Below are 23,093 nucleotides of genomic sequence, written 5' to 3'. Positions count from 1 at the left end.
CTTTAGGGCTTCATCTTTCTGTCAGAGTAGCAGTTACTGGGTGAGCAGAGTCAAGATGCGTGTCTGCCTCAGGACAAAAAGATAAACTTGGGGAGCATTTGTATAAAAAATATTAAATAGGACTTCTATTAATGATGGAATATCAGTGTGTCTTTTGGTTAAATTTTACCTGTTTTCTTGTTAGGCTAACTCTAATTTGAAAAACTAGTATTTCCTTTCATCTTCTTGCTAAAAGTAGATGGTGAAAATTTAACTCCTTTGAGATGGTTATTGGGTATGAATGGGAGAGAGTGCTTACCACTATAGATAAATGAGTTTTTTTTTTCTTCCCTAGAAAATGACGACTTATTTATGATGCCAAGAATTGTTAATGTGACATCATTGGCAACAGAGGGAGGTTTGGTAGATATGAGTGGCAGCAAATACCCCCATGAAGTTCCTGATGGCAAGCCACCTGACCACCTGAAAAACACTGTCAGGAGTGAGGATAACTCCTGTGAAGATTTGGGTAGAATCTCTTCCAGAGGCAACCATAGAGATGTCAGAATGGCACTGGGTACAGCACAGGTTTATCTGTCACATAAAGATTCTGGTTGTCCACAAATGGTTGATGTTTCCAGTATGCAAGAAGCACAAGAATTCTTACCCAAAAAGATTTCTGGTGATACCAGAGGGAGTCAGCATAAATGGAAAGAGAGTGAATCAAGACGGGAGAGACTGAAGACAAAGGAGTCTCCATTTCATAAATTAAAGATGAAAGATCTCAAAGACTCAAGCATAGAGATGGAATTGAGAAAGGTAGCATCAGCTATAGAGGAAGCAGCATTGGATCCCAGTGAACTGCTAACTAGTATGGAAGATGAGGATGATACTGATGAGACACTGACATCTCTGCTCAATGAGATTGCCTTTCTTAATCAGCAGTTAAATGATGACTCTGTTAGCCTGGCTGAACTGCCTAGCTCTCTGGATACAGAGTTTCCAGGGGATGCTCGCCGGGCTTTTATCAGTAAGCTTCCTCCTGGGAACAGAGCAACTTTCCAGGTTGGCCACTTGGGAACTGGTTTGAAGGAATTGCCTGATGTGCAAGGGGAGAGTGACTCTGTCAGCCCCCTCCTCTTGCACTTGGAAGATGATGACTTTTCTGAAAGTGAAAAGCAACTTGCAGAACCAGCCTCTGAACCAGATGTGCTGAAGATTGTCATTGACTCTGAGATAAAGGACCCCCTCGTTCCCCAGAGGAAACCGGGGGATGAAGGGAAGAATGCTTCTGGCATCCCTGCTGAGCCTGAAAGCGTATCCTCACCCCCCATTCTCCACATGAAGGGTGGCCTGGAGAACAGCAGCGCAGACACCTTGTGGAGGCCCATGCCAAAGCTGGCACCTCTAGGTTTAAAAGTAGCTAATCCTTCCAGTGATACAGAGGGTCAGAGTCTCAAGGTGATGCCTTGTTTGGCACCTGTAGCTGCCAAAGTTGGGTCTGTTGGACACAAAATGAACTTAACAGGGAATGATCAGGAATGCCGGGAGAGCAAGGTGATGCCTACATTGGCACCTGTTGTGGCCAAACTGGGCAACACTGGGGCCTCGCCAAGTTCTGCAGGGAAATGAACTTAGTTGTTCTCAGGCAGAAGCCAGGCTGTGAGGGGAAACCTCCTTTCTCTGCAGGCACCTGTTTGTGTCATGGAACTGTGATCCTTGACTTTGAAATGTGGTGAATGATGGTAGAGAAAGGGGGTAGGGTGCTGACATCCATATAAGAAATTAACTACTATGAAATTCTGATCATGTTAAAATGTGTTACCTCACTTGTGGTGCTGGGTCTCCTCATCCTCTCCAAGAAGATGCGATCCATTACTGAACACGAGGTGCCCCTCTTACCCAAGGAATTTGTAACAAGACTAGGTCCATAGTGGTTCCTAGTTCTTCCCTCCCAGAGTAAAAGCTGCTTGAGACTTAGGAGTTGCTATGGACTGAACCTTAGTTGATAGCTGTTGTTTTAAGTCTGAAGTCCAAGGAATGTGATGCACTTGTGCAAAGGGATCCAGAAGAGGTAGCTTTTAGTTGGTGTTTCAGAATAGGGGGAGAGAGGATGGGTACCATGGAATACCAAAGTGAAGGACTTAGTATCATTCAACAAAATTTTCTCTTCTTTCATATCCTAAGTAGCTTCCATTCCCTCACCTTTTCAATCAGAATTATAAATCTAAGCCTTCTGGTAAAGTAGGAATGCTTTTAAAAAAGCTTTTATTACTAAGGTAATCATTTTGAGATGTAAAAATTTAACTAGTTCTCCCTTACTGTGTTTGGGTGTTGAGAAGACCATTTCACGGTACCAAGGATTTCTACCTTGAATGTGTTTTTTGGAGGTAGACATACAGGGGGCCCTTCCCCTTTCACAAATCACATCACTCAAGAGACATGTAAAGTGATAAGCATTCCCTCCCCATACCAGACAGTGGCCAAAAAAAAAAAACAAAAATAAACTGTGGGGCTGGGTATTTCACAAATCAAGCCAGCCTCCTGGTGCTTGGAGGTTTCATTCACTGTTACCTGCACAGGATGTAAAGAAAAGAAAAGTCACAGTAGGCACTCTTTACCAGGGAAATAAGGCAGTATTTGAATCACAAGATATATTTTTTATTATCTGCTACCATGGATTCAATGATCTGTAGAGCTTTTTCACTCATTAGCTGTCAGGGTATGAAGGTCTGACAGCCTGTAAAGATAAAGATATTTATATTTTTGTATAGTTGTTTTCATAGATTTCTCAAAGGCTGAAGTTTTCAACCTAGAAGATGAGATTTGTATTGAGTATAGAAATGATGTTTCCTATCTAGTTTGTAAATAATCATGGTGCACTTGAGGGGTCTCTTGGAAACTCCTGGGGGCAAGAATCACTATTCTGAAAATGTATAGACTGGGATTTAGCTGCTGCATTTTGCCTTTCTTAAATAATTATATTTTGGAATGTAATCCCTGTTCTGTCTTCATTGACAGGATTTGCTTGTGTTGTGAAACAATAACACAAGAGCTTCCAGTGCCTGGGCTGTGCCTAGGCAGTGCTGTTTCTTCTACATCCCCTGCCTTCTTTATCCCAAATCCCACTCAGCATATCTTCAGAACTAGGTTATGAAACCAACTTTGGAATGGTCCTAGCCAGCTAGTGAACTATTAGCTCCGTGGTTGGTTCCCTTTCTAGTAACTCTGGTAATAAACAGATTGAAAAGGGTGGGAAAGTTTCCTCTGCGAATTGCACCGGGAACACATTCTTTGTTGGTTTTTTTTTTTATGCTACTTGCCTTTCTTGACCTCCTCATCAGCCTCCAGCCTTTCCACCTCTAAAGGTTACTGAAGGAGCTTGAAGTAGGTGATGAGTGCCCCTCAGCTTCTCATTATCCCTCCCACTTCTCTTTACCCAGGAGATTTCATTCAATGCCTTAGCCAAGGAATCTAGCACCTGTCTTCCCTGCTAATAACTGTCCTTGGAGATGCTAGTAGTTTAATCCAGGTATAGCAGTTTCCCATTATTTCTTTGCTTGTCTTGTCCTCGTGTTCCCTCCTGACTTTCCAAGGCTCTTAAAGCTTTTGAGGGTCAGCCAAGGAGCAGGCAAGTGAGCGAGTAATCCTCAGGAAAAGAAGGACCATTCTGCTTCTGAACACTGTTCCCTTTTTTAGAAGAAAATAGACAAATAGGTAGTATTCATTTCTTGATGGGAAGATATTTGACTGTTTATGGAAGATGTCCAGAGATAGAAATGAGAGATGATCCAGTGTGTTCAAGGAAGGCTGCAGATGTCATTATTAACCGCCCGCGCCCCCCCCCCCCCCCAATAATGGTGTTTGCAAGACCTCTTAGAACTAGGGAGTTGTTAGGGCTAATTTGAGGAGGGCTCAGTCTTAAGAACAATCCTACAGTCTTGAAAGAAATCTAAAGATCTCCAAAAACTCCAACCCTTTAAACCTTACCCCAGGAGAAACTGATCTATGAAAATTCATGTGTGACTATGAAAGATGTAGTTGAGTGAAGAGTTGAGGAATTGGGAAGATAGTGAGCTCTCACCCTAACTATAAGAAGCATGATCTCAGTAGACCAATAATTCGCCTTTTTATACATCTGTAAATAAATGGAATGTTTTTAAGAATATAATTATGTCAGATTTAGCTTTTTCTTTTATATATTAAATATATATCTTTCTTTCTCTGCTTTTGAAAAATGACTATTTTTTTAGAAACCTAAGAACAGAAGAAGTTTGGTCAGTGGGAGAATGTATAAACTTGAAATAAATCAGTTACAATAATTAAAGCAGGACTTGGTGTTGCTAGGTTTGTGCTGAGTTGTAATAGAGAATTCTGATGCTCTGGGACATCTGGGAGGGGTTCCACTGAAGGAGTTTAATCATAGGAATTCTTACTGTTTTCAAAGTTTCTGACATGCCATTTGGGGGAGGTTTTTGGTATTCTAATCTTTGCAGCATGTTTTACATGGAGAATTTGAAAATTCATACAACTTGATGGCAAGTATTTGTCTCAAGTCATTTTACAGTGAAGAATGGCTAGCCTCCTAGTACCAGTGTGAGCAGGGTATAACATACCTGTTACCCATAGTCTTAGTGGCTAAGGACAATAGATGTTGTTAAAGCAAGCTATAGGTTAACTAGTGTCACAGTTTACAAAAATTTTTATTAAAGGAGTCCTTTAGACACTAAACTAAGGTCATTAACAGATCAAGTCCAGTTATATAAACTTCATACATATCACTGTGTGTAATGTTTTTTCCCCAGAATTATGAGATACTAAACAACAGGCCTTTCTATAACAAGTTTGAAACCATTTTGAACACAGAAGAAAGGCAGACAATCCATATATTATTTGGAGCGGCGTTTAGTAGTATAGATAGTTTTTTCCCTCTGATTATACTAGTTGAGATATTGGAATGATATCAGGTGAATTGAGAGGTAAATGCACTTTGAAGATAGTCTGAAAAATGATGACCCTTATTCCTCACTCTCAGATTAAAACAAAAAACAATGCACAGAGGCACAAAGTAGGCACATTTTCAGATACTTTTATAGAGTGATTGATAACCAAGAATCAGAATAGATTTATTGCACAGAATTGTTGATTTTTAAGAAAATATAAGGGCATCAGTATTTCATGTTGTGTTATCTCTAATGAATTTTTCCATGAACATGAATTGCTGGGTGCAGAGAAAATTAAAGCTGAGGTATATATAGACTTACTGCCATTTGGAGAAAAAGTAAAATGCTTTTTTGAAATTAAGTTAGAGGGAAATAATTTGATACATACAACTTTTGAACTGAGGCATAATTGTAGCATATTGTAGCATATGACTGAACTGCTCTACAAAGATATGCTAAGTGCTGATTAATAGGGATGGAAGTGTGTGGAGGGTGAGAAGGCTAAACCATGGGATGAGTTGAAATTTTGAGACAAACCTAAACTGCTAAATTCTGTCATTGTAAACTGTGCTGTTAGATTTTGTTAAATAAGAAAGCAGTCTTGGAAGCACTGTTTTCAGATCCTTCCTGTTTCCAACTGCAAACATTGGTCTCAGCTGTCCCACAGTGCCTTGCATGTAAAGGTGCTCAATAAGTATTTGAATTGATGAGCAACTGTTTAGCCTGTTAGTTTTCCAGGATGTTATTAACTGCACCTATTTGTATATTAAGCCTAGGGTAAATTTAAAAATTTGATCTAATTATGATCGTGAAAACAGACAATTGTATACACCTTTCCTAGATGTGGAATTTTAGAATCTGACAACCATGTATACATATTGAGGACATAGACAAGTGAATAAAATGTGAAATAGCATATGAACAATGAAATATATGTTTAAGGGTCAGCTGCATTTTGGAGGGTGGGATAGCAATTATTTGAAGAAAAGTCTATTCACATTGGACCTGGGGTGATTATTTTCTGAGCCTACAAGCCTATTTCCGACATTGGTACTTAAAAGTCTACATGGTACATATCCTAGACAGTAAGGTAGGACTCAATTGTGAAGAATTAAAAATATGTGATGTTGATCCTAGGCTGGAAGTATCCAGATTCTAGACTTCAGTCTCTTCATTACACTGTTCTCAGTTGGTTTTTGCTAGATCATCTTAGACAATGAAAGCAGGAGCTTGTATTGTTTCTGTAACTTCAGCTTCAGATGGGAGTAATTTGGGGAACATTTTTCTGAAGAGGATAAACCAAGTAGCTTTGGATAGGAAATGACCAGTGACTTTGCTGGCCATGAGTGGCTAGGTGAGTGAGAAATGATCCAGATAGAATTAAGGACAGCTCTAATGGGTGGAGGTGAGATTTACTAGGGAATGCAGCATACAAGTAAGGACACCAGGTGGCACCCTTTATCAGCAGTACTACATTGATTCCTGCCGCCATGGAGGCAAAATCAGACTAGCAAGGAGTAAAAGGAACCAGCCCCCTATTCATACAGTTATGGGTAATGACCCTGACCACCTCCTCCAGATTTGAAAATACCATTTTATATTTCACTACCTCTGCAATGCATGGTTGAAAGGAAGGAAAGGTCATTCCTCTGGTAGCTATTGCCAGTTGGTTTTCCAAGAAGTGACGTTTATGTCAACTTGTTAGCTTTACAGTTCTCACACATGTATATACCTGTTCTGCCACTTGGCAGTGCAAGAGCCACTCACAGCAGTAGGTTTAAGAGTTTTTCCCTCTTGCTAACATGTCATCTCCCCCAGGGTTCCCCTAAGGGTCTGGATCAGATAGGAGACATACCAGTGTACTTTCTCTGGAGCCCAACTGTTGGAATAGGTTAACCTTTTTGTAAGGTAATTTCTCTAGCAACTAGGCAGAAAGGCACCTAGAAAACAAACAGGTTGAAACACGTATTAAGTAATAGGCAACGGTGTTTCTGTGCACACTCTGCCATCCCCCCAACTTCTCTCCCCCACCCGTGAGCTAGAAAAACTTTTACTATTGAATCTGGTGCCAACAAGCTTGGCAGTGATCTCGCCAAAGTAACAGTATCAAGGAAGAGGGTTCGTGAGTGAGTTTTGACAGGAACATGGAAAATGGCTGGAGCAACTGGTTAACTGGATGAGAATGAGATGGAACATTGGAGGCTAAAGAAAATATGAAACCAATACGTCTCATCGGCACACTGACCCGACCGCCCCCTTCCCGCCTAAAGCTCTATCCTAGGCTATCAGCTCCTTCCTCTTTCTTCCACCGCGGCCAATCAGGTTGCCTCGTTCAATACACTTCGTAGGGATCGACCTACTCATGAAGAATCATTTCCATGTAGGTCAACGCGCCCGGCAAGCGGCGAGCAGAATTTATTCTAGCCACTTTAAATCCCAGCGCTTAGGAGCAGACTTTATGGCTGTACCCAGTCCTGTAATTCTGAGCTAGGAGTTAGTTTCAGCTCGGTCCCCCGGGCCTATTAAAAGCCAACCATAGTGCCGCTGGGGGCGTGGTTACCGTCCTGTTAGGGTTCTGGGAAGTGCGCTTCTCTGGGGGAACCAGGCCTGATAATACCATAAAAGGCTTGGTTTTCTCAGTTCTGAAGCCGTGTTCTGACGACCTCCCTCTAGGATCTGTAGTCGCGACTGCATTGTGCGGAATCCGTGGTTCCTGAATGCCCAGTCCTCGGCTTCCTATGCCCTTTTCTGGGCCCCACCCCCGTAAGCCGTACTCTTCCACTCTGGGAACGCCCCCGTGCGTAAAGGCCACGCCCCCTCGCCTCCGCTCCTCCTACCCAGCTGGTGGCTGAGCCCAGACGGTAGTTCGCGTTTTGAGCCGCTCGTGCCACCATAGCTGCTTCTGCCGCTGCCGCAGCGGAGCTGAAATCGCTGAGCGCGATGCCTGAGGGCGCTGCGAGCCGGGCGGCCCTCGCGCCTGGGGGCTGGTGAGGCTGGGCCCGAGCGGGGGCGCTGGCGAGTAGCAGGGGCTTCTGAGGGAGCGAAAAGTGAAAGATCTAGGGCTCCCGTGGCGGCCTGAGAGCGAGCTCGGGAGGGTCGTGGGTGGGGGAGGGAGGCCCCCGTGGCAGAACGAGTTGCAGGGCCAAGACGAGCCCCGCCGGGCTGAGTGTCCCTGCGGCCGCCGGCGCAGGTGCTCACGACCGCTGCGGGACTCCTTGGTAGCCTCGGGGTCCTCCTCCTCTAGACGCTGCTGTTGCCGTGAAAACAGTTGGGAGTTAACGGGAATCGGATCAGTCACTAGCCCTTCTAGGGCCCATCTTATCCTTTTAGTTGAACGCCTCTGGCAGGTGTGGGCCTGGCATTTCTTCGCAGCTCAGGCTTTTTAACGCCCCCTTTCCCTGAGTCTGTCCTTAAGGCGTTTTAAGAAACCGCGCAGGGCTTGAAGGTGGGAATGAGGCTAAGGGAGAGAGCAGTTACCTAGAGATACGAGCTGCAGGCACGGCTTAGGCAGAAGGTAAGGTGGCCTCTACCATCTCAGGTCAGTAAGAGGGCATACCGGCAGGGCCTGTGGAGTGGGAAAGCATTGCCGCTGTTGAGGCAAGTCTCAGGATTGGGCCAGGAGCTGTCCCGGGGGCTCCTCATCATGATGGCTGTGGAGGGGTCAACCATTACCAGCCGGATCAAGAACCTTCTGCGATCCCCGTCCATCAAATTACGCAGGAGTAAGGCAGGAAACCGGCGAGAAGACCTCAGCTCCAAGGTGAGTCCTGGTATTGGAAGCCAACCCTTCCCGTCCCTCCTCTCCCTTCCCCTTCTCTGCTCCACGTACATCTTTTACTTTACTCTTTCTGGGGAAAGAGGAGAACTAGAAGCTCATGGTGGCTCTACAGGACCATCTCTGCGCTCAAGAAAGTAATGATTTGGTTACAAGGTAAAGGGAAAAGAGCCGCATGGGTGAGCATGCTGAGATTCATCAGCGAAGAGCATGAGGAAGGCAACAAGAGGGTTCAGTTGTGGCCTCACTACAAACTAAGTCTGTGCTTGGGGAAGCCAGTTGATATGCTGACTCGGTTTTCCTTCTTGGAAGAAGGTAGTCAGACCACGTATCCTGTGAAGGGCTGAGCTACCACAAGTGTTAAGTGTCACAGCTGGGTTTCCGTAAGACAGTGGTACCAGAAATACGCTAAAACACCTAGTCAGAGGAATTGGCTTGGTAAATGCTCTTCCCTGGGGTCAAAACAAATTTACTTGTCTATTCAAGAGACCTGAATTAATTTAACTTGAGTTTCTTGGCTTTTTGGAAAAGGTAACATACAAAGGGCCAAGTATTTGCCAGCCAAGCAAATTCTGGTTTGCCCCTGAACACTGCTCATCTCATTCACTATATCCCACCCTACTGCAGAAGTTCTCCAGAAACCAAGTCCCCTTCCATCCCCTCACTTGTTTGAGTGGTGGTGTTTATGCTTTCTTCAACTTCATAGAGCCCCACAAGTTTGGGAGTATACAAAAGCTGACTAAATTTATTTAATCCCTGAGGGAACATGGGGCCTTGTTCCCACAGGATCAGATTAGACTTTTGTGTCATATTAGCAGCCTGTAAACACAGTGGCCTTGTGTGGTGCAGGGTTGCTACAGGTAGAGGCATTTGAGACAGCAGCATTTTACTGCCTTGCCTGCATCTCTTCAGAGATGAGTAAACCCCGTGAGAAATGATTTGGAATGCTAATGTACAGCATGACAGAGTTCTGGGAGGGCTTAACTCAGATCCCTGTCCCTTAGCGAAAGCTTACTTGGCTTTGGTCACAAATGACCACCTTTCCTGTATATTCTTTCAGCAGGAATCATAATTGGCCACAAGGTTCCATGGCTGTGGAGAGAGTGACTTTTCCAGGGGCCCTCATTGATCATTGTTCATAATCTCCAAAGGCAGGAGAATGAGCCTGAAACATAGACAACTGTCTTGGATTTGGCTCTGTTCACTTGTTTGTTGTGCTGGATCATTCTTGGTCTTGGAGGCTCTCGTATTCCTGGCTGGTTACTTGGCAGTGACCGCCACTGTTAGAGCCATCTTCTTGTATCTTTGGCCCCTTTTTCTAACCCAGAATGATACAGGTAATAGAAATGTATGGTGGGATTTTAGTCTTCGGTATTAGTACTTATTGTAATTTTGGTCTGGAATCCAGAAGGTATGGTCACCATTCTTTAAAATTTACCATGTCATTGAAAGTGAAGTCGCTCAGTCGTGTCCAACTCTTTGCGACCCCATGGACTGTAGCCTATCAGGCTCCTCCATCCATGGGATTTTCCAGGCAGGAGTGCTGGAGTGGATTGCCATTTCCTTCTCCAGGTAATCTTCCCGACCCAGGAATCGAACCTGGGTCTCCCATATTGCAGGCAGACGCTTTACCATCTGAGCCACCAGGGAAGCCCCCACCATGTCATTAATCATTAATCATTAATACATTCAACAAACATTTATTAAGTGCCGATTATGTGTAGAATCAGTGATGAATAAAACATTATCCTTGCCATCAAAGAGCTTGTGGCTAGTCAGACATGTAAACAAATAATTACAACATGATGTGGCGAATGCTGTCCTGGAAGTATGTATAAAGGTGTTTATGGCAGTAGAGGGGAGGGAGCCTAAACCAGCTTAGGGGGATTAGGAAAAAACTTTCACAGAGGAAGGGATGCTTGAACTGTGAGTTCTGAGACAAGAGAAGAGGAGAAGCTCTCCAGGAAAACAGTGAAAACTGGAATCTTTGGCATCACCATTAAACGTCCCCGCTTCACATAGGAATTCAGTGCTTCAAACTGCTTTAAATGGCTTTGTTTGTCCTAGAGCTGTGAATGAAGGAAATACTTAGCTGGAGTTGAATGACCCTTGAATAGGCTGACTGAGCTCAGGAGCCGGTGCATATCTTTAGCACCCAAAACTAGTAGCTGCCTTTGCGTGCCTCCGGCCTTGCCTCTTGCAGATGCCCGACTCCCTGCACTCTTTATTGAAGGCTACGCGAGATGATCCTAAAAGCCTGCCTTGTGACCAACAGAAGACCTGGTGTACTGGGCTCCATGTGCTGCTCTAATATGTGGTAGCTGTGGTAACAGTCATAGAGCTTGTGATTCATGGATAACTAACTCTGAAGCAGAATTTGAAGACCAAAAGACACGTATTTTGTGGCGGTTGGGGGCAAAGAAGGAAGTGACAGAGGGCCTTTATGCAGCTCTTACCTCATATGGCCTGTTGCTTTGAATCATAACTGTTCCTTCTATCTAAAGTAGCCTTTTCACCAAATTCTCCACTTATTTTTAGATCCAAGTCTGTTTACTGGAGCCACGGGGCCTTCTCAGACTAGCCCTACTACCTTGGAACCAGTCCCTAATTGTTCTTTTATGTATGTCTTCATTTCTTAAGATCAGGGCCATGTTCTTTATTTCCTTTACATCACCAGGCTTAGTACAGTGTAAGGAATGGTCTAAATACTAAATGAATAAATGGATGAGAAAAATTAAAAGATGTCAAATATAGTGAAGGTAAATTCTAGAAGAAGAGCAAATGTTCAGGAGGAATTTGTGAGTTCTTTAGAAATCAAAATTAGAGATAATAAAATGTTAAAAAGAAATGTAAAAAAGAAATAGAGACACATCCTATTTAGGTGTGAAGGGCATTAGAGAGAAAGAGTAGTACATATATCCAGAAAGTAGTGCTCATTAAAAGTTTCTTAATTCAGAAGAGACCTAGTTAAAAATATGGTTAAAATATGGTTAAAAGCCAAAGTGAGAGCCAGTAGAGATGGGGATTTAAGTTATTAGAGAGAGTAGGTGAGAGCTGGGATTTCTATTATACTTTGTCTAAGGGAAGGAAAAAAGTCTCTGCAGTGTAACAGAATTAGAGAAGAGTAATTTGAGGTTTTATGCCAGATCTGCTGAGTCTTGACGAAGTGGAACTCAAGGTTATCAGCTGTAAACACCCTGCAACTTCAAATCCTGTGCAATTTTTCAATTCTTTCTCTCATTTTGGTTGAACTGTGGTTTTCCTTAAGAAGCAAATGTATGTGTTCTTGGTGGCTAAACCTCCCCCTCTTTTCTTAAACTTTCTGAAAGATTTTTATGTGGAAGGAGCTGAGTTGTTTTTCATTTTAACAAAGGACAGAAATGGACTGGAGCCAAGCAAGCAAGATTTAAGTTAGGGATACAAAAGCATTGCCTGTCCTGGAGGGTTGTTGGATTTTGAAGTGAGTAAGGGAGGTTTTGAAATCATCTTCCTTATTAATAGCCATTAGTCCAACCTGAGTTATATATTAATACATTATCCCTTTGAAAACAGTGGATGGCAAAGTAACTGCAGCTTTCTTCTGGTTCTGTTTTTATAAGTCTAATTTACTCTCCGTCCCCCCAACCCCGATTTCTTTCCTCAATGTTACTCCTTCCTGACTGTATGGTGGTGCTTTGAGCCTTTTAATATGTGGCAATGAGAAAAGTTTGTGTAGGTGAGTTTCATAGAGAAGAAAAAACTGGCAGTAATCTAATTTCACCTTTTGCTTAGTGTTTGAACCCAGATATTAGTATTGTGACTCTGTGCTCTGCTGATTTGGTAGAGGGGGATCATATTCATTTTCAAAGCATTTATAGATCGCTGGATTTAGCTTGATGGTGCTCAGCTTGGGGGAATAGTCAGGAGAGCTTTAAGACCTCAGAATACCTGTGCAGCTTCTAAAAAGTCCCCGTTCCTATGCCCCATCCTGTCTATATAGAATCAGAACCGCAGGGGGTAGAGTTTGTTGTTTGTGTATCTATTAAGTTCCACCAGCTGCCCACTGCTGGGTTATGAACCCCTGGCTTACATGCTAGGTAGGACCCTGACATCTGTTGACTTCATACTCAAGTCCTCATTGAGGGTTCTTGGGAATATTTAAGGCTATCTCAGTAACTATATGCTTCTCCTTGTGTCTTCACAAATCTCCACAGTGTCTTCTGGACTGATTGTTCTGAAACTGCTATATCAGGGATAGATCTGAGAGAAGTGCCATGTTGTAGGGTCATTTGTAAGGAGCTGATCACTGACTTACTACAGGTTGGCAGGAATTTCCCTTGGGGGCAAAAATAGGAAAGTTTATGATAATCCCTGGGTCCTGGCCAGGTTTTTTTGGTACCATTCCATTACCCACTCCCCTTGGGACTCATAGCAACCCAGAGTTTTTCATGTTTAATACACACTCTCTGGGTTCCCTGCCTAGAATAGATGACCGAGAGTAGAGGCCTCTGTGGCCAGCAGCCCTGCCCCTCACCTGTTTTTGTGACTGAACTTGGGCAAGTTCTTGTTGCATTTTCTGTCTCCAGTATATTCTTCAGTTAAGTCTTGTGAAGCGCTGCGAGCTCCTCAGAACAGGTGGTGTACAGTGAAGAGAGTGAGGTGTCCTCCTGGTCGTGTTCCTTTGATCTCCATTTCCTTTTCCTTCCGGTGCCTGCAGCTGCCCTCAGCCTTCAAAGTAAGTCTCACTGGGGAGAGAGGATTCTTCTGTCCGCAATCAAGCACCCCTTGCTTTGCTGTCTAAAATAGCCCAGCCTCTTCGGGCTCTAAGTTGTCTTGCAGAGCCTCCCCTCATCTGCTTGGCCTCTTTCATTTCAGGGTCTAACAGCACTGCTACTTCCCACATTTCTTTTCCCTCTCTCAGCTTGTGATTTAGGGCAAGTTTCCCCTGTTGGATCAGGTTGAATGACTGTCTTATTTCTTGCTGATATTTTTAGTATCTTTGGGGCCATTGGTGTTTCTCTTGACTTCCCTCCCTCTTCTACTTGTTATCTGTGTGTTTTCATTTCTTGACTAATGAGAAAACATTCATAGAAATGAGGCTTCAGCCTGAGCTCTGTACCCTCTCTGTCAACCCCCCGAGCCTCAAGTTGGACTTGTGGCTGATATCACTGCCCCTTTGTTTGGAAAACAGTTCAGGGTTTGAAATTTGGGACTGTGTTTGTTCACACTAAGCTTCTCTGGGAACATGGCTGTCCCTCTGTTGTTCTCGGAGTATCTATTGGTTTTTCCTTCATGTCTAGACTGCTGTGTTGGTAGGAAGAAAAGCTACAGTGTTTTCAGTAGGATTTGTTATATTATACATCACATTCCCACTGCTGCCAGCTAAGCCTCTCCTCTGGCCTCTGTTGTTTAATGTAGGACAGGGCCAGGTTTCTATCAGCTTTCTTTTATAGTAATTCTCAGTAGAGATGTATAGTGAGAGCTGCCCACCTCTTTGGAAGTTTACTGAATCAAATCCACATCATAGATTTTACTTTAGTTTCTGTTACCTCTTTAAAAAAAAAAAAAAGGAGGGACGGGGAGTGTAAGAAATGAAGTGAGTGTGGCAGACAGACTGGCAGTGTGGATCCTTAAGGTTGGTAATTTTGGTTGTTCAGATTTTCCAGATCTTGGTTTCCTTCCTCCTGACAGTTGTATCAGCAAGTCCACAGTGCTTCTCAATTGGCCACAGCATTTTCCTCTGGTTTTGAAGGATGCGTCCAGAAGAAAGAGTTCATACTTATCTCCTCTGACTTCTGGGGAGAGAATTCTGCCCTCACTCATCTTATCACAGAATGTGATGCTCTGTGTATTGCTTCCCTAGTCTATAAAACAACCTCTCTTCTTAGTTTAGATTTGTTAAGTTTATGTACTTTATCTCTTCCCCTAAACCTGGAATGGAGCTAAACATACTTTTCCTTCCCTGCCCCTACATTCATAGTTGAGATTTAAATATACTGGAAGATCTTGGAACAACATTTTGTGAAACCACATGGCTGTTTTTATTCTCCCCCCACCTCCACTTTGTCACATTCTCTTTGGGAGGAATCCTGAGAAGGAACTCCTCAGCCTCTTCTGGGTTTGAGCATTGCTTCTCACTCGCGCGGAGCTCACTACAGTTTCTGACTTCCCGTCATGCCTCTCCTCTCTTTGCTTTCTCTGTTCCTTTAGTGATGCTTCTGGCCGTTTCTCTGTGAGTTTGGCTGACCCATTAAAGGTGCTTGCACTTAAAAACTTAAAAAAATTGTGGAATAAATATAATAGACATTGAAAAGTTTATGAAATATAATAATATAGCCTTTTATTGTGCACAATTATAAAATGATTGCTCATGTAACCACCACCCAAGTCAAGAAGCAGAATGCTGCCGAGGTGTTGGTACTTTCTGAAGGATGTGATGCTAATGGTGTCGTTAAGGTGAGATGAGGCTTTTGTCATATGTAATTAAGACGATTTTATTGTTAAAAATTAAGTACCTGAGGACTTAATCTTGACTAGCTGTTCTTTTACTTTTCAGGTTTCTTTTTCCATCCATTATAGATTTGTGCCATTCCCCATTTCCGGGTAGTATGCCTTTTGGAACCACCCATTCCCAACTTTTGTTGTCCATGCTTCCTGTCTTTTTCTTACAGTAATAATACCGGAAATACTAATATTTGTAGTGGTAATAATGGCTAACTTTTATTGAGCTTTTTGCTGTGTACTGTGCCAAGTATATACATACATTATTTAAGTTTCATACCACCCTACTGTAAGTACTGTACTGTAAGTACTGTTACTATCTCCATTTTGTAAATGAGGAAGATGACTAGTGCTAAGAGAGGTGGATGACTGAGCTGCAATTTGAATCTTGGCTGTCTTAACTCCAAAGCCTGATCTTAATCTTTATCCTGTACTCCTCCCGGGGAATCTTCATGTGTGAAATATAACACTGAGCACAGAAATATGCCTAGTATTGCTGAAGCCAAGTGTCACATCTGTGATCAGCTTGGAAAAGAGCAGTACTTTAAAAAATATACTTTCCCCCCAACATTCCCTATAAAATTAGTTTAATTAACTTCTCAGACTGTTGTTTTAGAACCATCATTCATTAACCCTTGTCCCTCAATGTCCTTGCTCCTCTTCCCACTCCCAACTCCAGATTTTCTGGATTATATCCCAGTTTCTCATCCTGTGGTATCCTTAGAAAATGTACAGCTTGTGAGGTTCTGTGGGTCTGCAAATGTCAAGATAACAGGGCACAGCTGTGTGGTTCCAGATGACGATAAGCCACAAGCAGTTGCTGCTTCTCTCTCGGGGTTGGAGTGAGGTGGGGGAGTGAAGTGGAGACCAACAGATGCTTTGGGTGTGTGTGTGTGTGTCTGTGTGTGTGTATATGTGTGTGTAGGGGGGTATCATGAGGCTTTAAACTGTTTTGTTCCTAGATGGCAGTTGATTGTGTAGCTTATACTCCTGGTGGCTTGCTAGTACTACCTACCCCAAATCTCTCCCTCATCACCCCAGTTCTCCACCTCTGTTACCTTGTAGCTGTCCCTATGCAAACTGACCTTGTCTTTGAAATTGTGGAGAGTCACTGAGTTGAAATGCCTGTTTTCTGTGAAAGAAACTGAATCTGGAATATCTTATGTCAGGGCTGACCTGGATGATGATAGTTGGGCTTCAGTGAACATGAAATGAGCAAAAATGACATCATTTGCTCGCCTGATTCTGTTTGGCTGGGCAGGCTCCAGGTTTGCTAAGTTCCTTGAGCAAGTGCCTTGCCTCACTTGATGTGAAATTTGTATTATCTTGATTTATTTCCTCAAGTAGGCAACAGTGATAACATCAGGGGTGCAAAAGCATGGGATCTTAATGCATGCTTTCCTGCGGCTGGCCTAGTTAATCCTGAGGAGAGTAAGCCCCAAGCTACTTTGTGATCATGAAGGAGGAGTTGGGAGCATGCTCAGAAACCTTGACTCTTGCCATCACTCAACTACTGCCTGGAGGAAAGCAAGCAGCTGCTTGTCAGGATTTAACATGCAACAGGCAGGCTGCGGGCTTGCTTGCCTCTGGGACCCTGACACTGTTGGTCAGCTTCTAGCTGGAAAAATACACTATCTTTGCACAACATGATGGTTTTCATATGACATAATAACCTGCTGCTGACTTTTCTAAACATGGCCTTTCTCCTTAGGATGTCCTTCTGTCCCCAGGCTGCTTTGGTCTCCCTTCTGAGGCCACCATGCCACTGTGGTAGAGACTTTCCCTCTTAGCAAACCCAGAAATGGCTAGTGAACAGGGCTTCCAGGAGTTAACATATAGACAAATTAACAGGTGGGGGCAAGAGGCCAGTGGCCTTGCTAAAATGCAGGTTAAGATTCAGACCCACCCCAAGACTCTGCAGTACCACCAGGCTCCCAAGTGATGCCCACCGTACTTCCAGTTGCGTGCTGGGAGTGGGCGTGGGTGTGAGGGGGTTGGTGGTAGAGCGTAGTGGGGGCTGGTGGGACAGCTTCCTCACTTCTGAGGGCACTGATTTCTCTCTCATTTGTAAAACTAGAATACTTACAGCTTCCTCCCAGGGCTGTTGTGAGGATTAAATGAGGTTTAATGAACATGAAAGCACATTATAAAAGCTAAATAAGGTTACAGCTGTTATAGGGTTGCTAGTATTATCAGGGTCCATAGATTTCTAGAATATCCAGGAATTTGTTTCTGATTTGCTGGCAAGATATTCGTTCACGTTTCCATTTGTGAGAAGTCCTTTTTTGCAGGTTCAACTTCTGTTCCAACGTTGAATCATCCTCCCTTGCACCTTTATATTGTGTCCTTTTCCTTGCCAATATTAACTTGTACCAACCATGCTTTAACTAAGGACCAAAACGAATGGCTTAGCAAATATTCTTTTTGATACTAACTACTGTATAATTTATTTCAGGGATATGGATATATTTTTTGGGAATGAAAAAACATCAAACTAGTGAACCGGGAGTGGGGAGAGTCCTAATTTACTGTGTCTGATTGAAGATCACTAGAGTAATAAGCATGCTTTTTAACAGCAATAGCATCTATAGAAACAAATAGAACTTTTTTCTTCTTTGGGAGCTAATTCATTTATGTTGGGAAATAATTTGGGAAGTGAATTAGTCTTAGAGCTTCCTTTCAGACTAAGAATTTAAAGGCAGAGTGAAAACGCATTAATTTTATGACCCATTGTTTTGAGTTTCTAATATGAGACAAGAGTGAAATAACCTGTTTAAATAATTTATGCTTAAAGAAAATATATCTGAACATGGGGGGAAACAAGTGCACTAATACCCTTCCACTGTCGGTGAAAGCAGAGACTGACCTAACCATTTTTTTAAAGGACAACTTGGTAATATCCTTCAGAAGGAAAATTTACATATTCATCTCTTGATCTAGCAGTTACAGTTCTGGGATTTTATTCTATGCAAACATTTACACCACACAAAAGTATATATGACTGAATTTTTTGTTGTTAGGGAGCATTATTCACAGTAGTAAAATCTTTGAAGTAACCATCAATCGGGGATTGATGTACATCCATAAAATGAAATACCTTGTACTTGTTGAAAAAAATGAAGTCAATCTATATCTACTGACATGAGAGAGTATACAAAACCTGTTATGTGACAAAAAGCAAACTGTGCAACAGTGTTTATGTTAATGATTATTTATATTTTATTAAAACATGTATGTTAGTATGTGCATAGAAAAAATTGTGTGGCTATGAATACCAAATTGTTGTTAAAATTGGTTACCTCAGGGAGGGAGAGTAGATTATGGTGGACATTCACTATCTACATTTCTATATTTCTGTAATGTTGGAATTTTTTTACAATGAGTCTGTGTTATTTTTGTAAGTAGAAAAAAACAATAAAGATAAAAGTCTCTCCAATTTAAACGTGTTTTTCATACTTAAATCTAAAATGTTTAAATTAAAAAATATGTATACTCATTTTGTGCACAAATATTGGAAAATATATCTGGTATAATAAACTTTGTTTTTTTTAGTATTCAAAATAAGATATAAAAATATCTTTCCACAAATTCATCATTAACTTCTTGAATTTGAGATAATCCGTTTCTGATATCTTTAAAAATATTTCCTTGGTTAGTTTTGGTAAACAAAATATCTTTTTATACTTTCTGAAATATATGTGCTTTCTGAAAAGATTTTTTTTTTTTACATAATATAGAGAAACATAAAGAAGAAAACAGGCCATTCATAATTCTAACATCCAGAGTAACTACTCATAGCTACATCCATTTCTGATTAAAAAGGACAGGTAAAGCTCTTTTTAAATAATAGTTGTTACTTTTATTAAGCAAAAATCTAAATCTTTTTTTGGACTTGTTAATTATAATTTAAGTCAGATTTATGAAGAGCCATGTTATGCATGTATTTACTAAAGTCAGGGGTAACAGTGTTTTGCTTGTAACCATTTAAGGCATATGGATTATTCCATTTAGTCCTTCCCTACTCTTTCTGGAAAGGCACCAAAATCCTGCTTCCAGCTCCAACTTCTAGGATTGACTGTGATAGATGGAGGATTCTCTAGGAGGTTAAAGAATTTACTAAGTAAAATAAACTAAAGAATATTCACAAATGTTTTTCAAGTACTAAAGTGGATTCAAGGAATTCTCAGATGGTTCAGTGGTTACAGCTCCATGCTTTCACTGCCATGGGCATGGGTTCAATTGTTGGTTGGAGAACTAAGATCCCACAAGCCACGTGGCACAGCCAGACAAAATAAATAAAAGGTAAAAATGGACTCAACAAATACACTCTGTTAAACATTGTGCCCTGTGCTATAAGCATAGAGTTGTATGAGACACAGTCTTTGCCTTCCAGGAGATTATGGAGTAGTAGGAGAGAGAAGACAAATCCATAAAGAACTTCTGTACAAGGTACTAAGTAACACATGCCATGTAAATGATGAAAATTAAGTGCTGCTCTAAGAATACGAAGGAGGGAGGAGTCACTTCTGGCCAGGGTGAACACAGAAAGAATCATAGGGGATGTGATATTTGAGCCAGTTCTTAAAGGAAGGGTAGGGTTTCAGTGTGGGGTGGTGGATGCAAGGGAAGGGCATTCCAGGCAGAAGAATATAAACTAAAGCCCTGGAGCTCCTTTCCAGAATAATGAGTAATCCAGATTGACAAATACACATGATTCATATGGTAAGTAGAAGGAAACAGAATGATAGGGCCCATTGACAGATGGATTCTAGGCTAAGACACTATAATTTGTTTAGTTGGCATTAGGGAATCATTGGCTCAGAAGGTAAAGAATCTGCCTGCAGTGTGGGAGACCTGGGTTCGATCCCTATGTTGGGAAGATCCCCTGGAGGAGGGCATGCAACCCACTCCAGTATTCTTGCCTGGAGAATCCCCGTGATTACCAGAGAAGCCTGTAGGGCTACAATCCATGGGGTCACAAAGAGTTGGACAGGCCTGAGCAACTAAGCACAGCACAGCACAAGGAGTCATTGAAGGCTTCCTGGTAACTCAGCAGGTAAGGAATCTGCCTGCCATGCAGGAGACCCTGGTTCCATTCCTGGATTAGGAAGATCCTCTGGAGAATGGATAGGGTACCCACTCCAGTATATTTGGGCTTCCCTGTTGGCTTAGAGAATCCACCTGCAGTGCGGGAGACCTCGGTTCAATCCCTGAGTTGGGAAGATCCCCTGGAGGAGGGCATGGCAACTCACCTAGTATTCTTGCCTGGAGAATCCCCATGGACAGAGGAGCTTGGTGGGCTACAGTCCATGGGGTTGCAGAGAGATGGACACAATGGAGAGACTAAGCACAGCACAGGGAGTCGCTGAAGATTTTTGAGTAGAGTAGGGACATAATCATAGCTATACTATAGAAGGATTATTTTGATGGGTTGGGGAGGGGAGGGCAGAGTCTGCAGTAAGGAGATTGATTAGGAAGCCATCACCATATTCAGGAATATGGTGCTGAAGGCCTCAACCAGGGTGTTGGTGTTAGCAATGGAAAGGAAAGTGTTAGTTGCTCAGTCATGACTCTTTTGTGACCCCCATGAACTGTAACCCACCAGACTCCTCTGTCCATGGAATTCTCCAGGCAAAAATACTGGAGTGGGTTGCCATTCCTTTCTCTAGGAAATCTTCCTGATTCAGGAATTGAACCCAGGTCTCCTGAATTGCAGGTGGATTCTTTACTGTCTGAGTCACCAAGGAAGCCTAGTGGAAGGGAAGTGAGCATGTTATAGAGAATAACGCATTGAGGTGATCTTCCTTCTTCAAAGAGAGTCCCATGGCACAAGTTGGTGTGATTGCAGGGGCACTGAGCGTCCTCTCCACTACACTCGTCCTAGAACACGCAATCACCTTGCACAGTTAGTCCAGATAAAGAACAGTTAGTACTCTCCCTCATTACAAAGTTTGGAAACCAAGAGATTAAGAAAACTCAGGGATGCAGAAATGGTGAATGAAGAAGAATCAGACCCTTCTTGATCAGATTTTTTAGGTCATAAGGCTTTGTTTGTGGTTCCAGTATTGTTATAGCAAGGACTGACCTTAGGAAAAAAAAATTTTTTTTCCCCCTTTATTCTGGTTGCTTAAATTGAGATGTCTCTTATCCTTGCCTTTCTGATAACTGGAAGGGAAAGGGAGGGTAGGAATACTGCCCTATACCAGGCACTGTGTTATTCAAGCTGTTCTTTGAAATTGGCTATTGGTCATATTGTACTTGAGTTGTTTGGCTAGAGGCCCCTCTCATTCCCTCTCTTCTGGTCTGAGGTCCAGTGCCCTCCTTAGCTCCTCCTCTGCCTGCACATGAAAATGCTTCTGATGCTGTCAATGTCAGTTTCCTTGGAAATAGGTGTCAGCTGTCTATGCTGTAGGTTCTAGTGCCAGCTGGACACAGGTAAGCCCTGACAACGTGGGGTACTCTGACATCGGAAGACCCTCTGTTACTCTTTTTTCTCTGCAACCATCTCAGAGAGGAGAGGTCAGAACCCATTTTTATTTTTTTCAGTTTTATTTATTTATTTTTTTACTTTACAATATTGTGTTGGTTTTGCCATACATTGACATGAATCCACCATGGGTGTACATGTGTTCCCCATCCTGAACCCCCCTCCCACCTCCCTCCCCATCCAATCCCTCTGGGTCATCCCAGTGCACCAGCCCCAAGCACCCTGTATCATGCATCGAACCTGGATTGGCGATTCGTTTCACATGTGATAATTTACATGTTTCAGTGCCATTCTCGCATATCATCCCACCCTCGCCCTCTCCCACAGAGTCCAAAAGACTCTTCTACACATCTGTGTCTCTTTTGCTGTCTCGCATACAAGGTTATTGTTACCATCTTTCTAAATTCCATATATATAGGTTAGTATACTGTATTGTAGAACCCATTTTTAGACCCAGTTACATTACTGATAAGGGCTGCTACTTTAAAAAAACAAACATTAACACAGGCAGGAGAGGACCCTGCTGCCTCTCTACTTCCTCCTGTGCCCTTTGCCTTAGATCTTGGTGCTCAGACTTGTCCCCACTGCCTCCACGATGGCATGGCGACTTCCCGTGTGCTCTGTCAGAAGTGACAGCATTTTGGTGGTTTGGGAGAACCTGAGCTCCCTCCTTGGTCACCATGGTTTCTGAAACCAGACAGACCTATGTTTGAATCCTGGTTCTTCCATTCACTAATTACCTGACTCCTTTATCTCTGAGATGGAGATAATACTAGTCCTTCATCAAGTTGTCAAGAGTACTAAATGAGATGATCTTTTGAAGTGTTTAGCACAGTTCTTGGCACAGAGTGCACATTCAATAGATGGTATTTGGTGTAGCTGTAGATCCTCTTTCTGCCCAAGACCCTTTGCAGCCCATGAATCTGGGTATTCTTAAGAATAAGACTACTCGGAATGTTGTTTTCTCCCTAGTCACAGGAGGAGGGGTTGAAATTTGAAAATAAAAAGGCAAAATGCTTTAATTGAATAGTTCCCTACCCTATCAATCACTAGAACCTCCTGGAGAGCTTTAATAAGCAGCTTCGCCTCGACCCCACCCTCCCATAGCTCAGGAATCTTGCAGAGGCAGGGTCTGGGTAAAAGGTGGGGACTGCTTTGTGAACAAAACTTAGTAAGCCCTCTGAGTAGTTTTACTGACGGGGCAGAATTGGGAACCTCTGTTCTCTGGTCCCCAGGGGCTTATTGGCTAAAGGATTTCAAAGGTCACCTCTTCTCAAACAGTGGCAGACTCACCTTCCTTAGTTGCTGAGGCTGTTTTAATCCTAGCACTACAGAATTGGCTCAATTCCAACTAATCTTGAGCTCTAGTGAGGGAACTGGGTTTTTCTGTCATGTGAAGTCACTCAGTCGTGTCCGACTCTTTGTGACC

General features: G+C 42.7%; 2 protein-coding genes across 12 annotated transcripts in view; both read left to right on the top strand.

Annotated features, from left to right (window-relative positions):
- Nucleotides 1-6,066, top strand: part of MGA (MGA, MAX dimerization protein) — a 150,550-nt gene extending 144,484 nt beyond the window's left edge. For all 9 annotated transcript variants that reach the window (XM_013966997.2, XM_018054415.1, XM_013966999.2 and 6 more), the window contains one exon: nt 335-6,066. In XM_013966997.2, the coding sequence (XP_013822451.1) occupies nt 335-1,611 (1,277 nt within the window). In that variant the 3' untranslated portion in view covers nt 1,612-6,066. The remainder of the gene's footprint in view (nt 1-334) is intronic.
- Nucleotides 7,396-23,093, top strand: part of MAPKBP1 (mitogen-activated protein kinase binding protein 1) — a 51,408-nt gene continuing 35,710 nt past the window's right edge. For 2 of the 3 annotated variants that reach the window (XM_018054418.1, XM_018054417.1), the window contains exon 1: nt 7,397-8,682. In XM_018054418.1, coding sequence (XP_017909907.1) covers nt 8,566-8,682 — 117 coding nt within the window. In that variant the 5' untranslated portion in view covers nt 7,397-8,565. Of the gene's footprint in view, nt 8,683-23,093 lie in introns of all 3 variants that reach the window. The other variant, XM_018054419.1, reaches the window with a different exon arrangement.

Source organism: Capra hircus, chromosome 10 (genome assembly GCF_001704415.2).
Source record: "Capra hircus breed San Clemente chromosome 10, ASM170441v1, whole genome shotgun sequence".
NCBI classification, from domain to species: domain Eukaryota; kingdom Metazoa; phylum Chordata; class Mammalia; order Artiodactyla; family Bovidae; genus Capra; species Capra hircus.
This window is presented reverse-complemented; position numbering and strand designations above follow the sequence as displayed.